The sequence below is a fragment of the Hetaerina americana genome, unplaced genomic scaffold (assembly GCF_022747635.1).
Source record: "Hetaerina americana unplaced genomic scaffold, ioHetAmer1.1.p SCAF_26, whole genome shotgun sequence".
Taxonomy (NCBI): domain Eukaryota; kingdom Metazoa; phylum Arthropoda; class Insecta; order Odonata; family Calopterygidae; genus Hetaerina; species Hetaerina americana.
In genome coordinates, this window is record NW_027286830.1 from 2,050,778 (window position 1) to 2,073,464 (window position 22,687).

The window sequence follows — 22,687 nt, forward strand, 5'->3', positions numbered from 1 at the left end:
ATGAAAATAATAAACAGGACAGATAATAAGAAAGAGTGATGGATGTGGTGAGGGTACACAGAAAGCGGTTGAGGAATCCAAGAAATAGTTGGATATGTGAGATATCAAAAGAATTGGATATCACAGGCCATTACATGTATCAGTGAGATAATTATGTGCAACTATGAGTTGGTTGGGATAAAAATATGAAGCCTGATTAGGAGGGAGGAAAATCTGGGCTGCTTAAACAGCAAAATTAATGTAGATAAGTATTTAGGCATGAAACATGACAGGTAAAAGACAGTGGAGAGGAGTTTTATAAACTTATGAAATCGTAAATGAGCAGGGTCCATCTGGAACCTAACTTTGACCTAAAGGAAGAAGAAACTATGTAGAATGGAGAAGGCTTATTTTAGTGCCAGGTATCAGCTTGTGTTTTGGCAAATAGACGTATAATCATCAATTCTTTGTCCATTCAAAATCTGCCTAAAATGGGAGAATGCCTGTTGTAGAATGGTCATCGGATTGACTGGGGGAGCACCAAAAGACTTTGTCACACGAACGGCTACTGGGACCGAGTGGCGAAGGAAGCCGTGGAAATCCGACTGGAAGGACAGAATACCTTCAACAGGGACACTGGCTTCCAGATCAGCAGCACGTGGAGACCTGTGCTGAGAAAAATTGAAAGTACGAGACGTCACCGGGGCGGCTCGGCACTTGGGAACACATCGGACCAATCGGATGACACCTGACCCTACGACAGGGTATAAATACTTGGCGAATTCATTGCTCTGCACTTCACCCTGAAGACGATGGCAGAGTTAGCCGTCGAAACGTCGGTGCACACCACGCTGACCCGGTGGGAAACCCGAGAGAACTTCCTGAATACAATACGCCGGGAAAAACTGAGATCCTTCATTACTCACCTCTACGGGGAGGGACTACACCGCTGCGTTCGCCGCTTCGAGCAGCTGAGGAAGGACAGAGCCAAACTCCTCAGTTCCCTAGCCTTTCTACAGAGGTGTCGGGACAAGGATGTTCTACCCAGATTTGTCAACTTACGACCCCCGGTGAATTCACCGGCAGCCAGAAGAATCATGAAACGGATCGGTCTCGCCTTGATACGGGAGCGGATACACCACCATAGGAGTTCCCTAGACGACAACGCCAAACAACTTTTGGACCTTCATCTACAGTTGGCAACGCAGTTATCTCCGATGGACTGGGAGTATATCGACAGAGCTACTGCTGCCCAAGGGGAAATGCTGCTCCGTAGGAACACGGAGAGGCAGAAGACCAAGTACGATCGTTTAGACGTGAGGAAGGATTCCCTCCATGCGCCGGAGCAGAAACGAGTCGTCGTCAACCTCTCCTCCGCAGAAATCGACGAAGCCACTTCTTTGGTTCTCTCCAAAGGTCTGAATTTCGTTCCAACATCTCGGAGAATCCCTTACCTGGAAATCTTAGGGAGTGTGGAGCAGGCTGTCCGGAATCTTCCCGTTGAAGCAGCGGAAGACGTCAGAGGGGAAATCTCTATGGCCCTTAAAAGGGCCGTTCCTCCAAAATCCAACATTTCGGGAGAAGAACGACGAGCGTTGAACACCTTGCGCAAAAACAGTGCCATTACGGTCCTGCCAGCAGACAAGGGTAATGCCACTGTACTGCTGAATGCTGAGGACTACCACAGAAAAATCCAAGAGCTCCTCCATGATCCAACCTACCGGACCATACCCCGGGATCCCACGGACTCCATTGTAAGGAAAACGATTGCCCTCATCAAGAAATCTTTGCCAACGTCAGAGAGGAATAGCAGCCTGGTGCCACAGGCGCCTGCTCCACCAAGATTATACGGTCTACCCAAGATCCATAAGGAGGGTACTCCCATAAGACCCATTGTGAGTGCCATTGGGGCTCCAACATACCATCTGGCGAGGTACCTGACGGGTGTCCTTGCACCTTACGTGGGGTCGTGTGAGCACCACATCAAAAACTCCGCAGAGTTCGTCCAGACGCTACGGACCATTAAGCTGGATCAGCATGACATTCTTGTAAGTTTCGACGTTGTGTCCTTATTTACTAAGATTCCGGTGAAGGACACCATACTGCTGCTGGAAGAGAAGTTTGACAGCAAAATCGTGGATCTCTTCCGCCACGTGCTGACCTCGACGTATTTTCAATACCAAAAGAAGTTTTACGAGCAAGTGGAAGGCGTCCCCATGGGCTCTCCATTGTCTCCGGCGATTGCCAATTTCTACATGGAGGAGTTCGAGGAGAGGGCACTTAGAACGGCCCCACTAAAACCGAGGCATTTCTTCAGGTATGTGGACGATACCTTCATCATATGGCCGCACGGACCGGACACCATCACCAACTTCCTTGGCCACATGAATAGCATTCATCCCAGCATCCAGTTCACCATGGAGATTGAGAGCAACGGTCGGCTGCCCTTCCTGGATATCCTAATTGAAAGGAAAGCGGACGGGAGCTTAGGCCACAAGGTGTATAGGAAGCCTACCCACACCAATCTCTATTTGAACGGGAAAAGCCACCATCACCCTGCCCAAAAACGAGGGGTTATGTCAACGCTCATCCACCGGGCAAAATGCGTGTCAGACCAGGAAGGTTTGGAGGCAGAAGTTCATCACCTGAAAAATACTTTCCTTCAGAATGGATACACAAGCCGGGAGGTCAATTTGGCCCTTAAAAGGGCCTTCACCAGAAACGACCGTCAGAGAGAGGAAAGAGAAAAACCCGTTGCCAGGGTCAGCATCCCCTTTGTTTCCACGGTATCCCATAAGATCTCCAGGATACTAAGGAAACATAAAGTGGAAACCATCCACAAGCCACAAGGAAAATTGAAGAACTTCCTTGGCACGGCAAAAGACGAACGGGGTTTGAAGGCGCCGGGGGTATACCGGATCCCGTGTGAGTGCGGCCAGGTATACATCAGGGAGACTGGCCGCACAATTGAAAAGCGACTAACGGAGCATGAGCGATGCATCAGACTCCATTACCCTGAGAAGTCTGCAGTCGCCGAACACAGCATCACGCATGGTCATCGGATTGACTGGGGGAGCACCAAAAGACTTTGTCACACGAACGGCTACTGGGACCGAGTGGCGAAGGAAGCCGTGGAAATCCGACTGGAAGGACAGAATACCTTCAACAGGGACACTGGCTTCCAGATCAGCAGCACGTGGAGACCTGTGCTGAGAAAAATTGAAAGTACGAGACGTCACCGGGGCGGCTCGGCACTTGGGAACACATCGGACCAATCGGATGACACCTGACCCTACGACAGGGTATAAATACTTGGCGAATTCATTGCTCTGCACTTCACCCTGAAGACGATGGCAGAGTTAGCCGTCGAAACGTCGGTGCACACCACGCTGACCCGGTGGGAAACCAGAGAGAACTTCCTGAATGCCTGTTGTAATTTCAAAACTTATACTAATTACGCATTTAGTATACTGTATGCAATTCACCACCTGTGAATAATGGCATATTTCATCAAAAGTTAGTTGCATATAAGTTATGTAGTTTATTATAAGGTAATCTACCGGTTAAGGTAGGTTTTTGGATGGACACAACTACCAAGTAAATATTTTGTGACTCCTAACAAAACACAATCCAGCAACCTTATCTACCTCAGATAGGTAGTAAATTATTTAATTGTTTTTAAGGGTTATTTTTTCAGATTATTGTACAAATGACACAAATTGTATTCATAACAAACCAGAAAAGGAATTTAATGACAATCAATCAATAATTTTGATATATTTACGGTCATGAAAAGCACAGGTGCATTGTCTTTTGTCAACCTCATACAAATGTGGTGGGGAATGGTAGTCCACCGGATAGAGCATTGGTCAATTGACTGGGGGTTGGGCTTCAGTTCCTGGGAACACTCGGCTTTAACTAAGCTGTGTGATTTTTCAGGCACCAGATCTTCTGGGGAAACCATAGGCAGCACAGGGATGGTTCGGTGGCTAACGTACTGGCTTCCCACCAAGAGAGCCCGGGTGCGAATCACGGAGGCGGCAGATATTTTTCAGTGGTATTCTGATCCCTACTTGAGGTGCTTTGTGGAGGGCACTTTGACTAAGTACGCCGTCTTTTGGATGGGACGTTAAGCTGCGGACCCCTTGGCGCCTTTCGCTAAGAGTAGGCTAATGCCGACGCCGAGTTTCTCTCCACCCTTTATCGTTTCCTGCCCATCCCTAATGGCGCAAATGGCCTCAGTTGTCGGTCGCCCCCCATGAAAACTATTTCTACTATCAAAGTGCGGCTTGCGTAAGCAAGGTGTTTCAAGCTTCAAAGGATAAACGCCTATTTATCATCAAAATGCTGGCGTCATAGTTATTTTGCCGTAATACGTCCTCATTCACATTTATTCCCTCTGGGGCGTCGACGGCACCATGACCACCCTCCCTCGATTTCAGCTGCTGTAGTGTAACCTTGTATTGAACTTTTGGTCTTCCATGAACACTGAAAGTCAATGTGTCGTCTATAACTTATGTGCTTGGCTAGCCGTTGCTCAAACATTGGATAACTAGTAGATTCCCTCTACTAGCGCAAGATTCCAGCACATCCTGCCTTTGTTCTGAAGCGCGATTTTTTATTCCCACATTGCCTATGACTTTCTTCTAGTTTTTCACTGTTCGTAGGATCCGAATGAACAAGTGACCCTTGCAAGCATCAGTTTATTTCAGTAACTACGAGTAACTCGTATTCGCAAATGTTCGCAGAGCGAATTAGAAATTGTCAATATAGTCACTGAAAAAAAATAAATCCATGAAGAAAATACGTCGTAATGGTGTCATAAATTGCTTAGGCGACAGCTGGTGCTTAATGGCCTTGAACGGTAAGCAAGCAAACAAAACATCCTTGGATCTCACGCTGTGCCTTAAGGGCCCGGAGGGAAGCGGACGTAAGACGTTCAGCTTCTTTTTTGGGGGTGATATCGGAGAAAAAAGGTGTGCTTAATACACAAAGGTTTGTACAATAAAAGTGTCTAAATGCCTTTTACCTTTGCGCCTTTGCTCTTGCCAACTTTATTACAGTTCGTCGACATCATTTGTCAAAAAACCCGTGATACCCACGAATTCGAGACAGTTGTTTCCAAATGTTATTCATGTTTGTTTTTCTTCTTCCCAGGATGCGGTGATATTTTTCTATCGCGTTTATACGTTATACATAACAACAAATTTATGAAAATCATATATTTTTGTCCCATTTTCGGAAGCTACTAAAGCAAATGGTATCTGCTTGGGTCGTGACCGCTCAGATGAGTCAAGGCTTACGTAAATCAGGGACTTCCAGGGTCTTTTCTTTCTTTACGTTAAGGCAGAACTTAGTAATGCGCGAATCAGACGAATTGAACTTAAATCATATTCTTCTCGGTTTTCTCCACCATATGTCGGCTAAACTCATTAATTAGACTCTTCTGGGTGTGCAGAGGCCATTTGAAACTGAAGAGAGTGATGGTGGATGAATAACCTCGAGCCTTTGATGCAATCAGGGTTACATATAAACAAGGATACAGTCGGCGTGACCGCAGGAAGCTATCATCATGTATATTTCACTCAATTTCATAATTCACAACACTGCCATCACAAATCAGTCAAAATATTCCATCCAACAGTTTCTATTCCTCATTCACCCCAGAGTATACAACCACTGATATTCTATATATCTATTTATACTATATATATATATATATTTTTTAACCATCCTAGCCACAAATACGCTGTCTACCATTCTCTCATACACAGAATGTTAAATGTCCCTTTGGAAACCATGGCTTACAATAAAGAATTAGAATACATTAAAAATATTGCCAAACTTAATGGTTTCCAAGAATCACTGATTGACAACATATTAAAGAAACACAAATTAAAGAAATTAATTTCCACGGCCACCACACACAAAAAAGACGCAACAAAGAAATACATTAAATTACCCTTCTATCCTCAGTTAACCAGAGGCATTGAAAAAATTTTCAAGACTGTTGACACGAAAATTTCTTACACCAACAACAGCAAACTAAAACAGCTCCTAGGAAACACCAAAGACAAAATACCTACAACAGAGAAGTCTGGCATTTACCAAATCAACTGTGGGACTTGCCAAGCTTCTTACATAGGCCAAACACGCAGAAACATTCTTACGAGATATAAAGAACACTACGCCCACTACAAACACAATAAACGAGACAAATCCAGTATGGCACAGCATTTAATTGAAACAGGACACCACATGACAAAAGACAATTTAAATCTCCTAAAACAAACTAAGAATAATTTACTTGACGCTTACGAGAGCATTTTAATTTTCAAAAACAGAGACAATCTCCTAAACAGTGACACAGGACCTATATCATATTCCTCTCTTTTCTCCCTGTTAAATTTAAAATGCTCTTAGTTCTTTGTAAACCTACAGTCTCTTCAACGTTTGTGCTTCTTTTCCTTTCCCTTCACTAACCGTCATTTTTCCGTTCTTGTGGTATTCCCTTCCTCTGTTACGGTTGTCCCACATCTTCAACGGTTATTTGTTGTAGGTTGCCTTTCACTTTTCCCTCCCCCTTCTACGTTCGCTTAACGGTTGTGTAAAGCTTCCCTTTCACTTTTTCCCCTTCTTTGCAACGGTCATTTCTTTGACCGTGTAATTCCCCCTCTCCCTCACTACATAACCTATCGTTTCAAACTCCTCCACTATCAGCCTCGTCCATTGGCTCTTGTCTTTTTCACAACCCCCCCCTTCCCCCACACATGTAACACTATATATTCTTCGGATTGCCCTTACCCCTTCTCACTTCGACTTGTGCTGTAGTGACGATTACCCTTCAGTACGCTGAAGAGGGCTACTTAGTGGCCGAAATACGCGTATTCGTATTCACCTTTCTTATCCTCTCCTTTTTTACCTTTTACCCCTTTTACCTACCTCATTATCCTTTTTTACCTTTACCCCTTTTTGACTTGTGGCGCTAGCCAATTAATTTCATTTTCACTTTGTTTAGAAAGGTAAACTGTTTACGGCTATTGGAGTTTCAAATTTATTATATATTATACACTGATATTCTGTTTCGTAGTAATGCCTTTCCTATCTGGAAGAAGGAGAAACTACAGTTTTCAGTAAACTGTAGTTTCCCCTTTTCTATCCATTTTCAAATTGCTCAATATTCCCTTCGATGTCACTCAGCATATTTTTGCTTCTAAAACTCTTGTTTGTTCATTACCTTCTTTTATTGCAGTTTTTAATTAATTATTTTCCTTGTAACTATGTTATCTTAAGAGATCATTGAGATCATAGGGTAACCTTTATTGAAGTCAGAGCAATCCGGATATATTTTAAAGAATAGGTCATAAAAATTTATCCATTTTGCCATCATAACTTTTTACCACATTTATTTGTATTGATTGAATTCTAAATATTCAGTGACATGAATGTCAAATTTATTTTATTTTATGAACAGTTAAATTATTATTATGCAAAGGTACGTGTTAAATTCGTTTTCAAATTATTATTCCAGCATAAATGACAATTATATTCAATGTAAATTTCTCTATAGAATCAATTATGACTGTTATCCATTTCTTTCTTTTGTTTCTAGAGATTGGAAGGGGTGATGATCTAGTTTTCCAAGTACCTAGCTTCTACTGGAAGGTATTAATTTGATGTTTAGGAAGGAGTCATTCAGTGACGGACAAATTTTCATTTCACATTTGTACATGAAATTCAAAGTTAATAAAACATATTTCTAGTTGATCTAAAACTTTAAAAAATTTAGTTGGTTTATTAAATTAGTTTCTACCAAATGTTTTCAAAATTTAAATAAAATTTATTATTTATATTATGCCAGAATATCGTAAGAATATAGTCACTTAGACTATAAGTCCTTTGATGGAAAATTTTAAATTTCAATGTTACATGCAAATAAACAATAAATATTTGCTTTTACCCTCATCTTTAGTCTCCAGCCATAAACTCAGCCACTTTAGCTAGAAAATAATCATTCTAAGCAATAACCCACCGCACCATCCATCAAATTCAGGAAAGAATTAAAATGAATTATTATAAATATTGAAATAGAATATACAATACTTGTATGAACAAAAATGATAACAATTTAGCATCCCAGGGTTCCAATTTTAGTTGAAAATGTTGATAGGATTTTGGGCAAATGGGAATTTGATTAGGTAGATGAGTTTTTGATGATGAATGATATTCAACAAGGGGAGAGACAAGGAGTGGGAGGGGATGGACAGTCCATATGGGCGGTGTTAGGAAGAGTAATAAGTCAGGGGTGTCGATTATCACATGTTCTGTTCAATGTACGTATATCTGGAGGAAATGGTAGAAGAGACATGGGAAGATCTGAGGGTAGGAATTGAAAGGCACTAGGGAATCCATAAAATCAGTTAGGTTAGCTAATGACCAAGCTCTAATTTGTCAGTCAGACAAGGGTTTGCAAGCATTGCTGAGTGTATTAGAAAGTTAGTGCAATAGGTATGGAATGGGAATAAATGTAAACAAAATGAAGGTAATGCAGTTTTACAGAAAGAAAAAGGCAAATTCATTAAATTAAGATGATAGGCATATATTTGAAGTTTTTGCATTGTGGGTGTGAAGAAGGATGTGAAAGGCCAAGTAAAAAGAAGGTAAAACAAATGAGGAATTGCTAGGAATGGTGCTGAAGGAGAGAGGACTCTGGGGTGAAATCCAAAGGAGGCAGGAAAGTCAGATCCAGAGCGTTTTCATTAGTTATGGACGAGTAAGGGGAAGGAATAGGATTGACATGTTTTATGGGATGAAGGGAGGAAAGAAGTATGTGGAATTGAAGTGCACATTTTTTTACATTTGTGATTAATTAATTAATGCCACATACATCTCATTCAGTTGAAGGTAGATTTCAATGGGTGTGAAAACAACACAAGTGGAGAAAACAGATGATAGCAAGTCCTTTTCTTGAATGGCAGCACAATGATAATTATTGAAACTGCTCCTTGCTCTGAAGGCAGCTATGAAAGCACCGTACACTAAACAGTGCAGCCATCTAGATAGTTAACTAGGACCTGCACAGTGGTTGCATCCTTTTTAGTCAGTCAAACAAAAGAAGAAGGCTTTCTATTCTATTTAAAAAACCTGACAAATAAATAAAAGTATACTTGCTTGTGGCCAAAGAGCACTCTTATCAATACTTTTGACTGCAAGAGCTACATTTTAAATTGTAAAGTCAAGTTGACATAAACTTATTATTTTCTGCATCTTTATCTCCTTCAAACTCTTTCCATAAGATTCTTTTGACAATGATGTGCTGCATAATTGCTGGCAGCTGAGTAGTTACTAGCTCCAAAAGTTCACCAAAAGATGTTTTGTTTAGAGTCACTTCCATCATTATATACATAAAGTCATCCATCATTATCCTTGTTCCATACACTCCAATATACTTTAATCACTGATTAAATTGGGATAGGTAACTATTTTGCAATTTAGCACTTACCACAAATGATTTTCCTGAATTAAGTCTGCCATCACACTCTATATTCGGTCATAATTCATTTAAATATATGTATTTGTTAAAAAGTAAAAGTGTTTTTGTAAGGCAATTTTCATCAAGTTTTCATTTGCAATGATTTTTTTGAGTAACCATTAGAAAGAAAACATTATTTGGCCAAAAATGGCAAAACTGTAAATAGGCTACTTTAAAATGTGGATTTTTCACGCTGAAAATATGAAAGCTCAAGAAGAGGACGAAACATGATCAGGGAATGAGTGGCTTTAGAGTTTATCCTCTTTACTACTATTCCAAATGATCATATGGTCAGTGACATGCATTAACAATATCTATTGAGCAGAAAATCTGACAAGAAATTACTTTTCTCCAAATTGCAAGAAAGATTTTTCTTTTCATTAATATCATTTATACTAACACATTTTGCCAGATATCTCACTACAGCTTTATGTGTCCTTGATGAATTATGAAGTTCGGTTTTGCATACAGTTACTCTAATGATAAAGAGGTTTGTAAGAATATGGTTATATTAGTTGTTTATTTCAGCCATGGCCTCAATATTTCTAGAAATTAAATAGGTTGTTTATAATTGTTAACATCGCCTTAATGGCTTTACAAAAATTTCCAAGAGAAGAATAATTTACATAAGCCCACAACATGTGTGATGTTCTCATGTGAATAATTACAGCTACCTGCTGAGACACTGTATGTAGACTTACTACTTTTGCTACTCAAGTTGTTTCTTCAGCATTTTATTCAATTTATAACTTATTGTATACAACATCCAAGATGTTGTGTCACATGCAGAAAAAATTAATAAAAACTGCAAATTACGACAATATTATTAAAAAATTCAGCATTTATCGAATGTCATCGTTAATTAACAATTATGGAAATTTTTTCCTTCACGACATTTAAAAAATCTCCCTACTGCGAAATAAAAAATAGTATCGAAGATATCGTGTCAGGGACAAACAAGTGACCAATACTAAGTCTCCCAACTTAAAAACATTGCAAACTTTACGAAACATTAGATAAATTTTATATAAATTCTTACTTAGGTACTAGTATATGTTCAGGAAAATAACATATTGCGCCATCTTGAAAACTAGTGTGTTTTGGTTAGGTATATTTCAGTGCTTTTAAGGAGTAAACAGATGTAAATTGAAGCCGTATTTATTTATATTACATAATGGGAGTGCATATTACTCGTGTTATCATTAATGATAGTCTGGTGGATAGTCTAGTCAGTCATGAAGTGATCGAAATGTTGCAAGAAGCTTTTAACGGGCCAGGAACACATAATTTGTTCTAATCGTGTTGGCATGCATTTTTGTGAAAAATGCATAGTGTAAGTGATACTACATTTTTAAAATCGAGAAGGTTGACGAGATGGATGGTGTTTTATTTCATGTAAAAGTAAACTCTCTGTGGACATGATCATGAATTCATCGACACCAAAGCCGGATAAGCACCCGGAAGATGCAGCCTGATAGAATGTGCTCAGTATTGTAGTTCTTGAAGCTCTTTTGAAAAAATATTGGCCCCTCAGATGTTGAAATTTCTGCAATAAAAAACAGGCTGAGTTCTCTCCAAACCAGCGCATTGGATATCAACAACCCCTCGCTGGAATTGGAAGAGAGGCGGAGAAGAACAAACTGTGTTATTATTTTCCATCTCGGTGAATCCGCGGATCAAATTGAAGACGCCAAAAGGGTAACAGAAATGATCTCCATGATTGACACTATCGAAACTACTGAACCCGTGTTTATATGAGGCAAAGCGTTGGTAAATAGAGTGCACCCTGTTAAAGTCGTGTTGAAAAGTTCCTCAAGAGGCATAGGCCTTACTAAAAAATTAATCGTGAGTAACAATGAGTTCCAATTGCTCAATTGCACCCAACCCTGATCCAGCGGTAACATTTCCAAATGTTAGAAGGTCAACTCGAACGAAGGAGCTGGTAAAGCCTGGTAAGCTGCTGAAAGTAATCTCACAAAATTTGTAATCAGCTCACCAAAAATTGTGCATAAAAACTAAGTACCATACTAACCATCGTAAAAAACAGTCGTGAAAGGAACCCTATAATATGTTATTACACTCTGTATAAAAGCCTTTTAAACATAATAGAAGAATGTTCTGTATGGTATTGCATGTTATTGTGTAGGTTTGGCCTCTCTTCTTTTGATATTAGTTAAGATATTATCTAAACTGAATTTGATTTATTTCGAAATTTCCTGTCATTACTTATGGACAAACTAGAATGTTGTCTACACACCTCAAGAGTAACAAAAACACCTAATACCTTTAATATTCCTTTTAAAATAAAAATTTTACCTGTTGCATGATATTATTTAAAATCTTGTCATACTGTAACGATTTTCACACAATATAGATATTTTTTCATTCTCAGTTTCGAAATTCAAGAATGCCTTAATCTATAATTTATATAATTAATCTCATTTAATATTTTCAATGTATTTTCCTTTCTAGTCTATTTTTTCATAAAAAAACCTTGTATACTGAGGTGTAATGGAAGTAATATCACTATTGTTGAATTTCCTGAATTTGTTGTGCACTGCTATACCCTTTTTATAAGTAATGATAACTACTTGGTATTTATTACTATTATAATGACCTTGTATTACTTATTATAACTACCTTGTATCGAAATTTACAGTTGGGAAACATTTTCCCATAAGAAGTAAATTTCTCATACACCTGAAAAAGTCCCCAGAAAAGTTTTACCTAAGTGCTTATTAGTGATTTTAAATCTATACAATTGTCATTTGATCTTCATGTAATAGTGGTCATATTTAATGGAGTTTAACTGCTCAAAAAATGAAAATCACTAAAATATTAATTTTTATGAAACAAGTAAAAGGTTCCAGTTAACACATTCTGAGTTTTTCATGGGGTAAGATAAAATGGTTTTCGATTTCATCATAGTTCCCAATATTTATGGAATACTCCCATAGGGATAAGTAGCATATGGTTACTATGCACATAAACGGAGCCCATAAATGAAATTGTAGAATTTGTTATTTGCAAAGTGATTTTGCAGCATATATTTTTTCACCTGTGCAGAAACATTCTGTCCACATTCTGTGAAACTCCTTGATGTAAAACCTACAGGTTGTAAATCGTGGCCAGGGGTATTCTCTTGCAGATAAGTCTTGATTCTTTTGGATGAACCAAATTATGTCAGCTTAGGGGCTGCTTCAACTCTTTCTTTTAGTCCCTGGAAAGCGTTGTCGGCATCCACTGACACATGGTTCCTATTTTAAACAGTTCCTGCAATGGATGATCAGGTCCTGAAAACACAAAATACAGCCAATCCAACTTATCTTAGTGCAATTATTCCTCCTTATAAATCACTCCTTATCCAATTATTCTTAGCTCATTTCTTAGCATCTGCATCTCAATATAGTAGTTTACTTAGTAGTGCTTATATATCAATATTATTAGTAACATTTACTTTGAAAAAAGTGTTTTTACTGGACTAGTTCAAGTGTGTGAACCTGGTTATCGTGTCATGCTCTTTAATTCATTTGAAAATAAAAAATACCTTATAATTTAAGAGAGGACTTACTATACTCTCAATTTAACACTTTAAATGTCCTGTGATTAATGCAACCATTATGATCACTATATAGGAATGCAGTCTGCCAGGTGTTTACTGGAGAAGACTCCTATGATTCTAATTTCAAGGCAGCAAATTTATGGACCAAGGATACCCTGGGAGACAACATCAGCTCAGATTGTGGGCATTTCCTTTCTGGTCTCAGTAATAGTCCGTGCCTTATTATTGGGAGACTATCTTACTGACTTCACAAGGTAATTGCTGCCAGTAAAATACAGTATAGGCATACTATCATCTTCCTACATTATTATTCATCCAAAATGTTTTCTCCAAAAGTGTTTCACTGCACAGTTTTTTTAACGTTAATAATTGGCATAACGATTAAAGAACTGAAAAATTCATTATTATATTACTGTTTTAGTGGAAATTTCAGTGAGGTTAATTTTTTTATGGTTCATAGTATGGCCAATGGATTATTAATTGAGTTATTGCAATTAATTAATCTTATAAACATTTTGTCTTATCAATGAAATCTCAATCAAGTTAAGTAATTTCTTAGTTAATATCTAATTGAAAATTAGATGTATATAAATGTTAAGAAAGTGCAATTAGTGGAAGATCAAACAGTCCAGTTTTGCAGCCGCCATGTAGATAAACATTAACCAATTGATGGAATGAAATCCCATTGTGGCATGGAATAATTACTTAACCCTGTCAAAATTTTAGTTTCACAGATCCTAGCCAATGTAATTATATGAATTCATTTTTTGGTAATTAATTTTGTTTTATTTAAACGAGTAGTTTCTGTTGATGCCTCGGATATAGATATCATTCAGGATCTGTGCAGTCAGATCCTGAATAGGTTGAGTAGGTTTATATTTTTCATTGTATCTTAATTCATGTGAGTGAAATTAATATGAATCGATTGCATTCAATTCATAAAATTCTTTGATTATATTGCCATTAGCACAAATTCCTAATATTGATAGCTTGGAACTGAGATTCTATGGTGATCTCATTGCAAAAGCAGTGTGTTTAAATTCAACTTAGTTGATTGCAATATTTATTGTAAATATTCCTGTGTTACAAATACAGAGACTTCCATGGCTGAAGTTAATATTAAGTTTTTAATTAGTGAATAGATTTTTACTGTGATCTGATGATCCCTAAAACTGGTGAAATCCTTTATGCAAATTTGTGTATATTACAAAAACTCAAATAATCTTTGCTGTACACTAATACCCTCTTTCACTCCCATAATTTCTTCTTCCATTTCATTATCCAAATGATTTCTTCACTTTTTCCTGCTTGCATTGTATGCTTGATATATCATATACTTCAGCATCCCAATCAAAATCTTTATCCCCAAATGTTTTACCTTTCTTCAAATAATCCCAAATTAATTTTCTCCCCTAAACTGATCTATGAATTGGCTTGTATTTCTTTTTAACCCAGTGTACATCCATTTCCATGTGCTATTCTCGAAATGCTGGTGCAGTTTCTCAGCTCATTACACATTGGAAATGCATTTTTGCCAGCATATTTCATACACATGAATGCCATTATTTTATTTTTTGCAAAATTTTCTTCTATAGTATTTCATACACTTTGAGTTTTGATGCAAATTTTATGTTGATAATTGTAGTTTTAATGCATTCATCAGCGACTGTTAATTAATTGGCTCATCTTCATATTGAAGCTGTCTCAAAAATCTGGCTTGATTACCATCCTGACACACATTAATCCTGAGCCTTTTCCCATACCTCATTTACTCTGCATATCTACACAATGACGAGTATGGTGACAGCTCCACCTGATTTCTCTCTAATTACTGAGGGCTATCCCAAATCATCATTCTCTACCTTTGTGATTCATGTGATTTTTAGGTTTATCAGATTAGTCATGTTCCTGCAACTTCCTCCAAAAATTTCACAAACTCATTTTTCCACTATAATACAGAAAAACCTAGAAGTTCATGCTAGCAAAGATTTTTCAATTGCTATTAATTTTTATATTGCTATTATTCTATTGTAAAACATAGCCACGCATTCCTTTTCACTTTAAATACTCAACATGACTTTTGAATATGTCATGGCTCCTTGAATTTCCAACCTACCCTATATCAACCATAGTAGTACTATTTTTATGCATGAAGTTAACTTTTTGTATTGGAATGACTCTATTAAATAATATCTCCTTAAGCCAAAAGGGTTGAATGTGTATTTCAGTGACTATATGGAGTAATATTTCCTCAAGCCGTAAAGGACAGAACATCACTCAACACAGAACTACTCAAACAAACTCGGAATCATTTATCATAGCCAGTCAGTCATGTAGTCGTCACTTAATTTCACCCCCCCCCCCATTACTCTGGAATGACCAGTTGTTTCTTCTCATACCCCCCACCCCTCTCCTTCCTTATTCTAAAGGTCATTCATTAGGTCCCCTTCACTTTTCCTCCCCCCTTCCTTCTATGCTCTCCCCCTCCTATATATATACCCCAGGTTTCCTCAATCCGATTCACTTCAAACTTGTTTTGCAGGGATATTTGTCCTTCAGAGCACTGAATAGGACCATGTTGTGGTTGAAATAAGCATTCAACCCTTTACAGCTTAAGGAAAAATTATTTAATATAGTCAGTCCATATGGATGCCGTAAGAAGCTCAATTTATCCTTTCAAATTTTTGTATGTTCTTGTGCATTTTTTCATTTACTGAGTTTACTCTTTTATCAGTAGTAACTAAATTCATGTCACAAATTTTTATTACCAGCTTCACAAATCTGCAGAAACAGAAATCTTTCCAAAATTCCTTAGCAGCTGCATAATACCAAATACTTATATACCTGAACTTTTTATTCCAAAAGCATTTCACTCTTTCAAGTGTTCATTTTTCTACCTTGCTGTCTGTTTTGTCTAGGCTTGCTTTTTATTTAATCTGGAACTATACTTATCCATGTTGCATAATCTAAGTTCTTCTCATTTTTATTTAGTTAGGGCAAGGGCTGAATGTTGATAGTGATGAACGAAATATAACACAAGGAACAATTCAGAATCTTAGTGTCACAAGTCTTTAACGAGCCCAAAGATATTACAGTGGTAAGTTGGTACAGTCACATACTATGGATAGACCCAAGGATAAATATAATGTTTAAACAGGTCATGGTCTATCCAGTCAATTAACAATTACAAGCAAGAAACGACTTCTTCCACTTAAATTGTCACATATTAATAAACCAGATTGCTTTGAAGTGAATTACTGGACTGCAGCATTATTTGTTGCCAAATGCTGCAGCAGTATTTGGCTCTCCACTGCTGCCCTTGGGCGATGATGTGCTCATGGCCGTGGTTGCCTCCCCAAAATCAGCTGTGCTCCGAGATGTGCATGCTCTGCGCTGACTCTTGCCTCTCTCTTGGTCGTCCATAATGGGGAAGGGCATTTCTCTTCTCGTATGAGTTTCATTTCCTAAAAGCAAGAGATGTGCTAACTCATCTATGAAGTTATGTTTCATTTTGTTCACGTTTGGTGATACTTGTTAATTTTTTTTTAAACATTTCTGTCGAACAAGGTCAAATGAAATGAATGCAATGAAACATAATGATCACTGTTATTCCTGCTCCAAATTATATGCATGACGTATATATGGTTGATTTTGTATTGTTTTCAATTACAGTCTGCATGTTAAATATCAATGTATTTAAAAGGAAGAAATAAATTAGATAAAAAAACTGTAAACCAGTGCTTAATTATTTTTTAGTGATACCTTTATAATCTCCATGATAAAGTTCTTCCAAGAACTTGGTATTCGTGGGGATTGCCTACAGTTCAAAGATCAGTGATGTGACTGAAGTCCAAACCCTCACTCATTAGTCCAAACTTGTGAGCAAAGGTATGGACTTTGGTTGAAAGTCAAATCACTCATCTTTGAGCTGTTGGCAACCCCCGCATGACTACTGACCAAGTTCTTGGAAGCACTCCAGCAAGCATAGAGGTGATGCCATGAATCATGGGGTGGACTCTGATTGACCTTGAAAAAAGTGATAAAAAATTTGACATAGCCTACCCTTTAGACAGTTGGGGGGGACTATGGGGGCCCATTCACCTCGGGCAGATCGCAGAGTGGGTTACCAAGCCCACCCACCACCCTGAGACCCCAGGCCAAGTGCTTGATTCTTGACTTGGAACTACTACACTCTGGAGATTATTGTTAATTCTTCTCCTTTATTAATGTATTACCAAATAAACTCTATCAAAACTTATGCTATTGAATAGGTAGTTATTTTCTCCAACAAACCATCATATCACATTTTGTAAATGCTTTATGCAAGGAAGCTCTATGTTTAAAAATTATGATTTTTTCCTGGACTTCCATATTATTGCTACTTTGCCACCTCTATAATCCGACCACAAATCTTTAGTAGACTTTGTATACTTTTTTTGCTAAATCTGAGATCAAACCATGAAGCCCTTCTTAACTTGAATATGTTTGCTAATTTGCTTCCTCTCTAAACTGACCATAAAGTTCTACTAGACATTATTTGTATTTGTACACTGTGTATTATTTTATTGCTAATATTCTACTTCTGTAAACAGATCATAAAGCTCTTCTAGGCTTAGGCTATTTTTGCTACCTCTGTAAACCTTTAGTCACACACTCTGCATGATTCAATTTTGGTCACCATAATGGTATTAACAAATAGATAAGAGAAGATAGTGTAAGAATGTAAATACAGACTTGGGTAGAAGGAAGTATAATGAGTTAAATAATAAATTGAGATGGGTAATAAGTAAAGCAAAGGAAGCATGGTCGAAGATGCGGGGTGAAGATATGGAAAGGTTACAGAGAAAGAGTGAAATTGATGTCATATTCAGGAAAGTTATAACACTGTCACAAAGTAAGAAGGGAAAATCTTAGCTAACACTAAGTGATAAGTCAGGAAACTTAATAGTTGTAACCAGAGAAGATCCAAAAGAGATGGATGGAATATATAGAAGAACTGTATGGTAGAGTAGTTAGGCCAGCAAGTTTAGACATAGCTAGGTCCAGGAAAATTGAGGAAACTAATTTGTTGCATTTTTGAGAGAGGAATTAAGCTGACACTTCCTTAGAGCTTCCAAGAGAGGTTAAAGGCTACATCCAAAACCTACCTTAACTAGTAGTAGTTTTAGGGGAGGCGAGGGACAGCTGAGGTCATTTGCGCTATTAGGGATGGACAGGAAAGGATGAGGAGTGGAGAGAAACCCGGCGTCGGCATTAGCCTACTCTTTACGAAAGGCACCAAGGGGTCCACAGCATAACGTCCCATCCGACGGACGGCGTACTCACTCAAAGTGCTCTCCACAAAGCAACTCAAGTAGGGATCGAGATACCACTGGAAAATATTCAACACCGCCGGGATTTGAACCCGGGCCCTCTGCGTGGGAAGCCAGCACGATAGCACCATTATGGATGGAAAGGTAAGGATGAAGGGTGGAGAGAGAGACAGCGTTGGCATTAGCCTACTCTTAATGAAAGGCGCCAAGGGGTCCACAGCGTAACGTCCCATCCAACGGATGGCATACTCACTCAAAGTGCCTTCCTCAAAGTACCTCAAGTAGGGATTGGGATACCACTGAAAAATATCTGCCGCCACAAGGATTCGAACCCAGGTCCTTCAGGTGGGAAGCCAGTACGTTAGCCACCTCATCATCCCAATCCCCACCTTGGTGGATTATTTAAATAATAATAGTATTCAGTACAGAAGATCAGCAATAGTATGAAAAAATTTAACATTCCTCTATCTTAAATATCTTTACTACTGCAAATTAATTCATGAAAATTAAGAACCGACTACCATGCCAAATACTAATTTGTCAAATTTATTTTTCCCTGGCTTAAGACTATCAATGGTGTTACTAAAAGAAAGTTCATTTCATTTTTTATCAAAAAAATTTATTTAACAGTGCAGGGACAAAATAATACACTTAAATTGTCACATTAAACTGCACTACTGGCACAGCAGAATGCATCACAATACAAAGACAAAACAATATAGAGAAAGCAGTTTACAATACTTTCATAATGACCAAGCAAACAATACTTTTTCCAATCCTTCAAGAATTGGCAATTTGACCAAATCTCCCTTTTAGCTGCTGGTATGAGACTCTCTTGCCTCTGAGGAGTGCCTACCAAACCTAAGTAAACATTGAAGCAAAACTGAATCAATGAAATTTCATTAGACAAAATGGGGAATAATAATCAGCCTAAGGGGAAAATTGACAATTAAAACTGCCAATCATAAGCTAGATAATGAAATTAGTACTCAAGAGGTTTTCTCCTGGGGTATATTATATTTCTCCATTTAGACATGGTAACGGCTTTTCAAGACAAAATATTGGAGCATATACCTAATGTACCCATTTGTAGTACTTCTCACACAAAAAAGTACTTCAAGAAATAGTAAGTAATAGTTATAAAGTTGGGAGAACATTTTTTCCCGAGTTGAAAAGACCTATGTCATATGTGTATAGTTTATAGCTAGTAATTGTCAGCTGTGGGCAAGGATATGTTAGCTATCAGGTTGTCTTTCAAAAGGAAAAATTGTCACTTCAACAAGTCTGTAGTAGTACTCAATGGGATTTAGGTCCACTTCCATGCTGGCAATGATGTGCTAAAACTTAAGAAACGAGAGTGTTGGATGTGGCACATAGTTCAAAGTCTGACGATGTTGTTCACTTATAGGACGAATAAAATCCACAGATGGCCCAAGTCATATTGAGTTTTATAGTTATAGCTGTAATTCCTCTATATTGAATTATTTACATCAACATAATTCATTAGTATCATGAATTAAACACTTTTTAACTCTACTTATTTTAAGTTCTGTGAAAATGAAATTTAATGATCAAAATTCAAAAAGTAACAATTCAATAGATCAAAATTAAAAGTTTTAAGTTTCCATCTAGAGTGAGATGTAATTGAATGCATAACATATACTATACACATAATTATTGAGGCTGGTCTCATGATATATGCTGAGTTGCCGAACTAATTTTTAAGCTAATGAACTACCGATGTTTGTCATTCAATTACTCGTTATAAACAGGAGAACTGAAGGTTTTTCTTAAAATTTTAGAATATAATTGTCCTTGTTCGTTCGCAGGTTTCCGCGGCGATGAGTAGGTGATTTCCACATTTTTCGGGCTGCGTCCGCATATGTCGTTTAAATGTACAACAGTTTCGCCAGCTATCCTGCTGGCGTCCTCAGGTCAAGGATGAAAAGAAGCTTGTTGTCCCGTCTTATATAGGGAAAATCCGGCGCCAATACCAGGAAATTTCTTCGTCAGAAAGTTCTTCAGGGAACGTCCTCATATTTGAGGACGTTCCCTGATTGGCCAAGAAATTTCCTGGTATTGGCGCCGGATTTTCCCTATATAAGATGGGACAACAAGCTTCTTTTCATCCTTGACCTGAGGACGCCAGCAGGATAGCTGGCGAAACTGTTGTACATTTAAACGACATACGCGGACGCAGCCCGAAAAATGTGGAAATCATATAATTGTCCTTGTTTCCAGGGAAGTAAAATAACCTACTTAAGTTAAAACTGCACTTCTGCTGAATTGAAAAGGTTAAGAGGACTTGATTCAGACTTTTCCAATTACCTGGAATCCAGATAACAAAAGGCTTCAGTAGGAGGATGATATTACAGGGGTTGAAAATATTCTTAGGAACTGTGGCTACAGAACAGTATTTGTTTAATAAACATGTTCACTGGGAGAATGAACACCTCAGACAACTTTACAATGAGCTATGAAAGTTTATCAAAACTAGAAGTATGGGGTCAAAGAGCATTCTAAAGGATATAATGTAATAGGAACCAAAAGAAAAAGTATCCAGGAATACCTTATTAGAATATAAAGTGTCAGCACTAAAGGCTGTTGAGATAAAGATGAAGCACCCAATGAGAAGCAATTTTACTAAGCAAGAATTTAAATTGTCTGAAAAAAGTTAGATTGCAAGTTGTTCAAAAGATTTAATGTGGAACATGGACTAAGAATTTCCTTAGCATTTGGTAAATGTTTTAGAAAAAGAGACAGTTTGCAAATATTTTAATAAGTACTTGATACTGGTTTTGGTGAAGAGAAATATACAGGATGTTATTTCCTAAAATGAAAAGTTAGTAAAGAAAAGTTGAAGCTGCAACTGTAGTAATTCAAATAAAATAAACTGCCACAGGACTGCCCCATAGTGGAGAGCAATTGGATTAGTCCAGAAACACATTTGGCATAGTTATGAGAGTAATCAGAACTTGAAATGTCAAATGTATGATTAATAGGAAACACGAAGAGTTGGCAAATGAGTGTATACTAGTACTTAGTGTATCATTAAACATGCAGCTATGAGCCTAGTATCCTACAAGGGAGATTCGAAAAGTAAGGTCTCCTATTTTCTTTCATGAAAAATCAAATTTATTCTCAACTTTGTGTACATCGTTGGAAAGGTTGAGCATTTAGCTATTTTTCTATCACTTTTTGCATCCTTGTAAGTAGCTTTTTAATACCAGTGTAGTGCCTTTCTCCCACCACGGATTTTTCATGAAAAAAAATAGGAGACCTTACTTTTCGAATTGCCCTCCTATTGAATGAAAACATTAATGGTCAGGGTTGTGTCGATAGCATTGCCTCTGAGGAAAAAGATTTGAACCAAAGGTTGCCCGATGTAAATATGTGAATTGAAGAAATAAATATGTAAAGAGAATTTTAAATGAATTATTTTTTGGGAATCCCTTGTTTCAGCTCAAATGTTCACATTTACACATGGAAAAGGAAGAGGTGATTACAAAAACATTCAAGACATTTTTATTTGAAATCAAGTACTTGTGAAGAATGAAAGGACAATGAGGTGCTGAAAATGGAACTTGCCATTACAATGTTACAATTACATTGGAGGTGTCAATTTAATCAACCATAAAAATGCAAAGACCCTACTGACAAGACGAGTATCAAAGTACCCACAGAAATTGAGTAAATTTTAATGTCAACTTCCAAGGAAAATTAATATAAGGTAAGTTATGTCTGCACTGGTTAGCTGGTAAATGTTTTGGGCTTGATGGTCCATATTAATGCTAATAGAGTGGTGCTTTGCGATTTTTATTTTCTCTCCATTGAAATGCACTAATTTTAATTAATAGTTTTTAATTAACTTTATGACAAAATACTTCTGAATTTATTCATCCCAGTAAGGGTCGCCATTGGATTGTATATAAATTAAAAGAGCTGTACCAGAAATTCAGATATTGCATTGAAAATCATGAATGAACAAGATTAGGTAGATGGGTTGTTGTTGATTGTCAATGATTATGAAGTGGGGAGAGAGGAGTGGGATTGGGGAGGAGTAAGGATTACAAAGGGAAAAATGGTATCTCATGGAAATTGATCACTCGATACAGAATATAGATTAGCACCTGTTGGGCTAGGGGGATGTTATTAATGCTACCACTTACATCTGAGTGAAATGAGATAATGGACAGTCATGGGGTTAGGGATGTGGTGTAATGGAATGCTAGGGGAAAAACATTAGGGAAGAATCAAATGGATGAGAGGAAAGAAAAAAGATCAGATGCTGCACAGATGGCA

At 37.7% G+C, this 22,687-nt stretch overlaps 2 protein-coding genes across 3 annotated transcripts; both read left to right on the top strand.

The window, feature by feature from the left end:
- Positions 1-1,076: 1,076 nt before the first annotated feature.
- Positions 1,077-5,473, top strand: LOC139689610 (uncharacterized). The gene is made up of 2 exons (XM_071586780.1): positions 1,077-1,874; positions 5,438-5,473. The coding sequence occupies exons 1-2, from the start codon at positions 1,077-1,079 to the stop codon at positions 5,471-5,473; spliced, it is 834 nt and encodes a 277-aa protein (XP_071442881.1).
- Positions 5,474-10,603: 5,130 nt separating this feature from the next.
- On the top strand, positions 10,604-21,938 carry LOC139689617 (uncharacterized). Of its 2 annotated transcripts, none has more exons than XR_011701340.1 (3): positions 10,604-11,463; positions 13,147-13,327; positions 16,065-16,176. XR_011701340.1 is itself a non-coding variant. In XM_071586788.1 (3 exons), the coding sequence occupies exons 1-3, from the start codon at positions 11,367-11,369 to the stop codon at positions 21,885-21,887; spliced, it is 318 nt and encodes a 105-aa protein (XP_071442889.1). In that variant the 5' UTR covers positions 10,604-11,366; the 3' UTR covers positions 21,888-21,938. The 2 variants fall into 2 exon arrangements, 1 of the variants encoding a protein (XP_071442889.1); XM_071586788.1 differs by lacking the exon at positions 16,065-16,176 and adding an exon at positions 21,848-21,938.
- The last annotated feature ends 749 nt before the right edge of the window (positions 21,939-22,687 follow it).

What these genes read in the sequence shown, in the direction of transcription:
- LOC139689617 (XM_071586788.1), top strand. Translation starts at nt 11,367, where the DNA reads ATGAGTTCCAATTGCTCAATTGCACCCAACCCTGATCCAGCGGTAACA. An exon ending in GAAGGAGCTGGTAAAGCCTG is followed by an intron (nt 11,464 to 13,146) that starts GTAAGCTGCTGA and finishes ATCACTATATAG; the next exon opens with GAATGCAGTCTGCCAGGTGT. An exon ending in TATCTTACTGACTTCACAAG is followed by an intron (nt 13,328 to 21,847) that starts GTAATTGCTGCC and finishes CCCTTGTTTCAG; the next exon opens with CTCAAATGTTCACATTTACA.
- LOC139689610 (XM_071586780.1), top strand. Translation starts at nt 1,077, where the DNA reads ATGAAACGGATCGGTCTCGCCTTGATACGGGAGCGGATACACCACCAT. An exon ending in GTACTCCCATAAGACCCATT is followed by an intron (nt 1,875 to 5,437) that starts GTGAGTGCCATT and finishes CTGGGTGTGCAG; the next exon opens with AGGCCATTTGAAACTGAAGA.